The sequence below is a fragment of the Agrilus planipennis genome, unplaced genomic scaffold (genome assembly GCF_000699045.2).
Source record: "Agrilus planipennis isolate EAB-ADULT unplaced genomic scaffold, Apla_2.0 scaffold15, whole genome shotgun sequence".
NCBI lineage: Eukaryota > Metazoa > Arthropoda > Insecta > Coleoptera > Buprestidae > Agrilus > Agrilus planipennis.
The window spans coordinates 1,647,593-1,656,848 of record NW_020438871.1 but is presented as its reverse complement, the minus strand read 5'-3'; the positions used below and the strand labels follow the sequence as shown (position 1 = coordinate 1,656,848).

Below are 9,256 nucleotides of genomic sequence, written 5' to 3'. Positions count from 1 at the left end.
GGTTTCGGTTTCGGTCATAAAAACCAGTTTCGGTCGGACACTAGAGAGAATCTTTAAGGTTTTGCGATGTACTTGCTCTTCTTTTTTTTTTTTTTTAATTTAATAACAAAATTCTATTGGAGAATCAGGGAAAAAGCTTTTGTATGAGAATAAAAAGTAGAAATAACTTACGATATTTCGCCAAACGCTGCGAATGCTTCTCGTAGAGTTTGGGTCTCTATTTCGGGGCTCAGATCTCCGACAAAAATGTGGTGATGTTCTGAAAATAAAAATCATTATTTGTACTACAGTGCTCTCTTCTATAATAATCAATTTATACATATATATATAAATAAAAATTAGTATGTGTGTCCGTATGTTTTACTTTGCAGCCACAACTTCCCAGCGCAGGACATTGGTGTTTCTATGTGGTTGCATGTCGGCGCATGCGTAGGTGTGGGAGACATAGTGGTTAAAGTGGTCGACAACCCAGGGCATTTTTATATTCAGATCAATGTTTTAAAAAAAAGTTTGGATATTACGTTCGGAATTGCTCAGTTTGGTGGGTTCGTGGGGGGATTGCATATAAACCACCGGTCACTAAACACAGAGGTGAGAATGTACTAAAATGGGATATACAGTGGTCGATGACCCTGGGTATTTCTATATTTATATCAGTGTTCTAAAACACGTTTTGTATTTCTTATTAAGTTCGAAATTTCTCCAGGTAGGTGGCTGCGTACGAGTTCGCGAATGGGCCACCAGCCACCAAACACACGGGTTTCGAACAGGTGACAATGTACTAGAATGTTTGCCAATGTATTTAAAATTACAACCACAATTTCTCAGCGCAGGACTCCGATGCCTGTAAGTGGTAGTGGTCATGGAGGGTCCCGTGGTGCACTATGGCGGTTGCAAGTCGGTATATATATAGTGGTTAAAAGTGGTCGATGACCCTGGTTATTTCAATATAGTGTTCTAAAAGATGTTTGGTATCTCCTATCTCAAGTGAAAATCCCCGAGATATAAATGTTCAGTCTCTCAAGAGTTTCTGAAAGCGAGACTCGAGTCTCCGTTTCCCATCGAGTCTCTCTGGTGTTGCTGAGAGACTGCCGAGAAACTGTCAAAAAAAAACTGTTTGGCGTCTATGAACGAGAGATTCGAGTTGCTCATAGAGAGATCCTCATTTCGTATCCAGTCTCTGAACGAGAGACTCGAGTTGCTCATAGAGAGATCCTCATTTCGTATCCAGTCTCTAAACGAGAGACTTGAATCTCTCAATATATGGTGTCTCGATAGACATGGTTAAAATTTTCTAAGTTCAACATATTTCAGAGATCCCAGTCTTTCTACGAGAGACTAGTCTCTCAATTTTTTAGTTTTATTCATTCAGTCTCTCTGAGAGACTCGAATCTCTGAATTAACAATTTTGCTGTTCGAGTCTCTCATACAGAGACTGTGAGATATCCATAAAAACACCTAGGCAACAACTGAGAGACTGTGAAAGACGCTCTCAGAGACGCTGAAAGACTCTGAGAGACTTGGAGACAGAGAAATTTGTCTAGGGTTGAAGTACATGTTTTTTCCAACTACAATGTTAAGTTAGTCTTCCGGTTAGGGTTCCGTAAGTCTGAATAAAAAACGGAACCCGTATAGGATCACTTGGGCGCCTGTCCGTTTTTTTTTTTGTTAGATAATGTTTCCTCTAAATTTACTGCCTTTTCTAATTTCTTACTCAAGAGTTTTCCGAATCAGCTTGCTGTAATTATTAGGAAAAGAAATTCGTTACTCTGTTCTTGATGTTGTTTAAAATGCTTGACAAAATAATTTTTTTTTCTGTTAGTCTCTTAACTAACCTACTTAAAACACTAAAATTGTAGACGTTAAAAAGTTAAAACTTTATCTTGAATTTTTACAATTTAATAACAGGTAAGTTACTGTAGTTTTTATAGAAAGATTAGTGGAAATAGAACTGAAAGAATTTAAGAAGTTTGCTAACGTAAGATACAAAGCACAAAAGGAACTTGCATCGAAGTTTCTACCCAGCGAGAAATAATCAGAAATGAACATCAGGAAACGTCCAGTATGGGAAAGTTAAATTGAAATTTAATTTGAAAAATAAAAACCTATACCTGTCGGCTTATAGCTTATTACAAGCTTAGGCGAACTAAAAAAAAAATGTCGTTTATTTTCTTATTCAAGTTCATCTGGAGAAATCAATAATGTTTCAGCTTACTCCCTTGACGAATAGAAACAGCAATATATATAAAGAGGATTGCAGTCGTAAAGTTGTTTAATAAGACAGAGTAGGTACCGCAAGGGAAAATGGTTCCGAACCAAAAATATTCTACTTAAGAATTCCTAGTTCTTTTATATTCTCTGCAAGTTAGTGCCAGCGATCGGCTTCTTTAACAAAAAACTCGATTTAGACATTATTTTTTGCAACTGGCACATTAGGTAGACTATTAGGAACAAATAATCCTTATATCTCTATCCAAATCACGGAAATTATCTTTATAAGATAATAACAGATCGTGATTAAATTTAAAATATAAAACACTCCAAATATTCTTTTAAAGAATGGATTTTTCTAGCGTATCATCAGTGTTACTCATTCTGATAAGCACATCACACATCAACGTTGAGACCAAATGACTCGCTATTCAATATTCAACCATATTACACTCATACATCCAAATACTAGATCACAGGAAGACCAAAGGGACGCTGTGAAGACGAACCGTTTGTCTAGGTCTTGATCTGGGTAAGCCGCATGTGGCTGTTTGTCCCTTGAGTATGGCTCTGTTGGAAATGACCACTTGTGAGTACTACTTACGGTTAAAATCGCACATAGCATCGTAAAAAAGCTTAGTTAAAGCGCTTCAGGTATCACACGTCGCTGCATACTGATATATAGATTAGTAAAACTACTAAAGGGAAGGAAGGTGTGGAAGATTATGAAAATACCGTGGGTGAAAAAGGTTAAAAATGAGGTTTTGGAATGAGATGGAGAACAAAAGTTGCTGTGGAAGTCAATAACGAAAAGGAGACATAGGCCATCTTCTAACGTAGGGTTGTATCCGCACTCTCGTGCGAATTCGGAAAATTAAATCATCAAATTTAGATAGTTTTTCAACAGTTTAGATATATGCAAATCTTAAAAAAAAAATAACGTACAATGTGTTATATGGTTTTACGGCTCTCAGGGATAGACAAATTGTCCCACAGGTGTTTTTCCGACAGTAGTTGTAATTAGTTGGAAACTACAAAATCGCCTGTACTAAGTACCCGAACAGAAAGCTTATGCATATATGAAGTCCTCATTTAATTAAGTAGAAATTTAATTATCTTCAGTTTTAACAATAACAAACCGTACTGTTGGGTCGGTAGGCTGCTCCTATAATTACGAACGTATTTATACAAAGTTCTACACATGCTTTAAATTCCCTTTTCATTTCAAACTTGATGATAAAGTAATTTTAAGGGTTCGCGGAAACGTAAGGTATTATTATAGAACACATTACCTATGTAGACCGGCAGGTTTCCCTTTTCTTTGATAATTAATGCTTATTGAAATATGTATATTTTTCTTTTTTAACGTGGAAGATTCTTTCAAAATATATTAAAGCGAGTTTGGAATTTCAAAGCACACGCGATTTTTCCGCTGGTTGGGCAAGCCTGGTTCCATTGTATTCGAGTAAGTAGGAACATAGAGAATGAATAAAATTTAAATCACGTATTTGTAAGCCCTTCGAATAGCAAATGCAACTGGCCCAAAAAAGTAGAAAGGAAAAAAGTCAAACAGCCACCACGCTAATTGTAAGCAGTTTTTTAACGTAATTAGTAATCTTAAATAGCTTAAATGGGCTTATGCCTTTGTAGTAATAACGACAATAAACACAGAGTGTACTTTGCAATAAGTTCAATGATCATAATGACCATTTCTTCACATAGCAATTTCTTTAAGTGGAAGAAATATTGTGTACGTAAATATTGAATGCAGCAAACAACTTACTATTTTCCGATGCGGACAATGTTTATAAAGGAAAGGGGAACAGATAATTACAAGAGCAGGTGGAAAGCCTAGTATTTCTACATCATAACTTATATTTGTTGAATTTTAAATATAGTTTTACCTTTTCTTTTACTGAAATGAATATGTTTGTTATTGGTCATTTGAACAGAACTATTTAACTGATAAGGAATACTAAAAACGCACATCTAGTGGCCCTCGCGCCTCGTTATTATTATCATTAACAAAATTTTGTGTCTCCGTCTGGGACATCTCTAATTATTATTATTAGTATTTTGTGATTTGTGTACAGTTTCCTTATAGGTACACGAAATGATATATGTACAAAAATAAGAAAAGTGACTCCATCCCCACGACTTAAGAAAAATTTAATATCGGTGACATTTAATATTGCTATTTTTCGAATAAAGTTCAAAGTTATTTATTTTTTGTATCTCATGTCCGTAATTCCTTGAAAGGCTACGTATCCTACCTGTTCTGAATATATAACGAAAATTTCATAAAGAACAGAATATAATAAAAATTGTTTGTAAAAGGTTGAAACCTTGAATGGTAACATGTGTTTTCAAAAGTTAATGCTACAAAAGCCGGTATGTCAATGCATATATGTATGTACATAAACATATACTAATGCGAAACATATTATATTACAATTTAGATTGAAATGTAGGATGATCTCTCCCCTCCCTTTGAGTTATTATATCCAGATATATTGAAAAGAAGATATTTATTTACAGTTCCAGGTTTTCAGTCGTTTTAAATAATGCCGATAAGATAGAAGTTGCTTAAAAATTAATAGCTTTTTCTAACAATTTACACGAAAGAAAAGAGAAACAAAAAATCCAGAAACTGAGGTAGGGTTTCAGATTACATTCTAGTCATGGCTTAAAATTTAACCTGTTTAAAACTAAAATAGAAAGTTTCACGAAAATTTCTTTGAAGCTGTATATTGAAAAACGATTCCTACAATAACAAAAAAATGATAAAAATTTTTATCACCTGCTTTATCATAGGGTAATCGTTGGCTTTCCTTTGAAGTTAACACCTACACGGATTTCTTGAAACATGAGACTTTTCATAGCAAGAAAGTTTAGTAAAAGATAAAAGGGAATCGTATTTAATAAGTTATGATTATAAAACTTTAAACAAGATTAAAATAGAACACCTTATATTGATTAATTTCAAATTAAACAAGTTTCACTCTAATGAGAAGAGACGAAGCCTTACTGTTACCACAAAACTTGGTAAATTCGTAAAAATAAAGACTTACTTTGCCAGTTTTTGGATATTCTTCTTTTCACAAGCAAGGCTTATACCCCCTCCCACCTTGCCACGTCACACTGATATTTCTACGTTTTTTGCTAGCGGTCGATTATAACTTTTTAAAACCAATTATATTTTTTTCACCGCATCTTACGAACAATTTAAGTTTAAATTTAATAAAAAAGAGTTTCGGTCAGTTTTAATGAAATTTTGGGAAAATGTTCCATGAACCATCCTGATCAACAAGTCCCACAAATTTCGAGTTTTTGACTTAAGGCCGTTCAAACTAACTTAACCTAAAGTTAAAAATTCCCATCATAGTCAACGTTAAAAGGTTTTATAAGTGTACATATTTATTTTTTTATGTTTAGTTTTGCAGATAATATAGGAATATTAGCGGCATTGTATAAAAATAAAAAGTAAAACAAAAATATTGGTATGCAAGGGAAGAAAATATACGGAAAGAGCGAATATAAACTTAGGAGACGAAAAATTAGAAGAAGTGGCTGAATTATGGTGTTTCGGAAGTCAGGCAAGTCATGAAGGAAGGAGTAGCAGGGATATAAAGCAGAGGATAGCGAAGGGTCGAGTAACCATCAATAAAAAAGAATTCCTTTAATGCATGCGAACGGTTAATTTAGAAATTCGAAAACGGTTGTTAAAGGTGTATGGGTGCGAAATATGGACGACGGGCGCGGCGGAAAAGAAAATGTGGTGTTACAGGAGAATGATGAGGATACCAGGGATAGAGAAGGTTAGAAATGAAGAATAGGAGAACAGGGAACTTACTAAGAAATAGGCGAGGTAGGTTGATAGGACACCTTCTCAGGAATAAAGGTCTAGTCAGGGACATAGTAGAGGAAGAAACGGGAGTTCAGAGGAGTAGAGGTAGACCTAGATTAGATTACTGTTTGCAAATAGTTAAGAATGTGGGTTGTTCCAGTTTTAGGGAAATGCGAAGATTAGCTCGAGATAGAAAAAGACGAAGATGCGCGTCTAACCAATCTTATGATATACACATCACTCTGAATATATTACAAAATAGAGATAAGACGATAATTGATTAGTAAAACATATTATATTTAAAATTTTTACTTAACTTACTTTGTTAAGGATAGTGTGGGTCAATTTTGAGCATAAAATAGAAATAAACAAATCTAATAAATTTATACACACACGTCTAGAGGAACTTTTTCTCATACATCTAAAAAATATGAGATAGTTCATATTACAAATTTTAGAGTTGATCTTTGTAAACCTTAGCATTTGCGGTGAAGTAATTAATCACATTTTAGGCTGGTTATATCAGATAAGAATCTGATTGATGTGTAAAAAATTACGTGGTGATGACTGATGTTGTTAGGATTTGTTCGGTTGGTTTATGAACGTGGAGCCAAGTTGAAAAATAGCAGTAGGCACAAAGTTAATGTAAGATGAGATATCAGCGTATTTACCTACGTTCTCGTTCACTACATAGTGGCAACCGCAGCTAGGTAGGAGTCGCTGCTGTTATTTTACTTTACAAATATTGTCACGCAAAACGGGTATGCATGTCGCACTGCAGCACCGAATAAAAAGAACAACAGAAAACTGAAAGAACCCGTATTTTAACGATTTTTTGTGATTCAAATTATCTTACTTAAATCATCAGCAACACCAAGTAACAGTACATATATATATTACGCACATATTTTTGTATTAATTATTAAAAATGTGCAAAAAGGTTTTTTAAAACTATTTCTGGTAAATGTCTAGATGATNTCTTTGTCGCTCGTTCCGCGCTCTCGCTTGCACTTCAAGCCTTAAATGGAACGCCTCAGAGCGAGGTAACGCCGCATGAGTCATGTTTTTTCGTGCGTGCAGCCGGCTCCATCGAATTATAAGACGTTGTCACGTCAAAAAAACTAATGCAAAGACAGGCCCAATAAGACTCATCATCGTAAGGTCGTCAGTCCTAAGACTGGTTTGACACGCACCTCCACTCTTTCCTATCTTCAGCTAATCTTCGCATTTGCCTAAAACTAGAACAACTATTTACAACCATGGGAATTAATGACAAAATTGCGAAATGAAGGACAACCAAAAAATGCGAAAAACTGCGGGCACACTCGGGAACTCTAATGCAACTGTGTAAAGAGTAATAAAAAATTTTAATGGGTGAGAAATGTGTTTACCAAAACGCGTGCAGGCCGACCTAAAGCTCTAACTGAAAGAAAAGTGCGACAAATTATACACGGGCCTTAAAATTAGCGTTTCAAATGTTGCTAGCATGTCTGCTACAGATTTTAACAACAAAATTAAATCAAGAACTGTGCAAAATATCCTTACATAGATGAATGGATACAGATGTTGGGTAACGATACGTTACGTATTCCAACGCGAATAGACAGAAGCGTTTAGATTTTGCTAGAAACCACATGAAGAAGTCATAAGGATTTTGGAACAAGGTTATCATTACCGATGAAAATAAATTCAACGTATGCAGCTCTGATGAAAGGATAATTGTTTGGAGAAAGAAGCACCATCGAATTGGAAACTAAAAATTTACAGCTCAACCGTATTGGAAACATCAAATATCTTTAATGAATGTCCTGGAGACGAAGTTATTGTCACGGAATGGTGGTTATATCACGTGCCAAAATAAAGGCCCAATCTACTACAGTTGTTCGACCTCAACATCATGGAAATCTATGAGAGTTATTGGAAACACCAAATATCTTTGAAGAATGTTCTGAAGACAAAGTTAGTTGAAAACTGGAACAAAATAACGGTAGAGGCTAATACGTCTAAATTCATCAATTTTATGCAAAACTAATTAAGGGTAGTAATATCCAACAAGGGAGGTCTTTCACGTTTGTTTTGTATCATTTAATTTAATGTGATGTTTTGTAATGAAGACTTTTTCAGCCAATTGTTACCTTATTTTTAGTTTTGAATGGGTTACTTCTAATATCCATTAGGTATGTATTCACAATCCAAACATTTTTTAATAATATCTGCGTATTTGCAGCCCTAAATCCATTAAAATCCTACGTTATTACTGCGTATCTATTTCAGACCTTTCTACATGCAGAGTTTTTTCTGTACAACAGTAAAATTTCACGGAAATCGACATAATTTGATAACAATTACGGAATAAGAGTGTACTTTCAGAGTAAGTCAAATCAAAAGGACCGATAGTTTTAGATAAAATATGGTACCTAACTATACTTTATGCTCTGTTCGAATGTATTTATTTTTTGCTATCGTCCGTTAATTTTGACGTTATTTATTATGCTTTATACGCTGCTGTCATCATATAGAAGGATTAGATCGTGCCGTTAGCTCTAATAGCGGATAAGCCAATAAAAGGCAGACCGAGATTTATCGGTTCTCGTGGATTTTTGTTCGGCCACTGGGAAATTTACTTTCTTATATCTATATGTATACGTTTGTTTGCTAAAGTAAAAATTTTACTAATAGACGATACGTTCCACGTGTTAATAATTTTACACATCAACTAAAGAAGAGAGAATTAGTGTCCGACCGAAAGTTCGGTTTCGGTCGAGTTTAGGCAAAAAAACCAGTTTCAGTTTAGTTTCGGTTTCGGCAGCAAACCTGCCGAAACTACGACTGAAACCGAAACTTCGTTCGGGAGTTCTCGCGCTCTGCTCGGTTATGTTCGGCGCGTTAAATTCCATCCAAGCGAGGTTGATTAGTAGACATTTCGCATCTTCAAAAGAAAAATGAGTCTAGTCTACTATACTTACTCAAATAAACATCTCACCTATTTTAAGTATTTTTAAAGCGCAATTAAAGTATTTCCTTAAATGAGGGGTTGTTATGTTGATTTTGATTTGATTATCAATAAGTGAAAATGTCAAAGACTGCAGAGCTATGTGATTTAAAGATAAAAAAATAAAACTGACTGATTATAATAACGTTTTCTTTATTTTTCTCTCAAAACATGATCCTTATAAGGAAGTTTCGGTTTCGGTTTCG

General features: G+C 34.7%; 1 protein-coding gene across 8 annotated transcripts in view; it reads right to left on the bottom strand.

The window, feature by feature from the left end:
* Window positions 1–9,256, bottom strand: part of LOC108737595 (nucleolysin TIA-1) — a 744,862-nt gene that overhangs the window by 611,058 nt on the left and 124,548 nt on the right. For all 8 annotated transcript variants that reach the window (XR_003231829.1, XR_003231832.1, XR_003231830.1 and 5 more), the window contains one exon: window positions 172–259. Coding sequence is in view for 2 of the 8 variants with exons in the window: in XM_025978009.1 (XP_025833794.1) it covers window positions 172–259 (88 nt within the window). In the remaining 6 variants the exon portion in view is untranslated. The remainder of the gene's footprint in view (window positions 1–171; window positions 260–9,256) is intronic.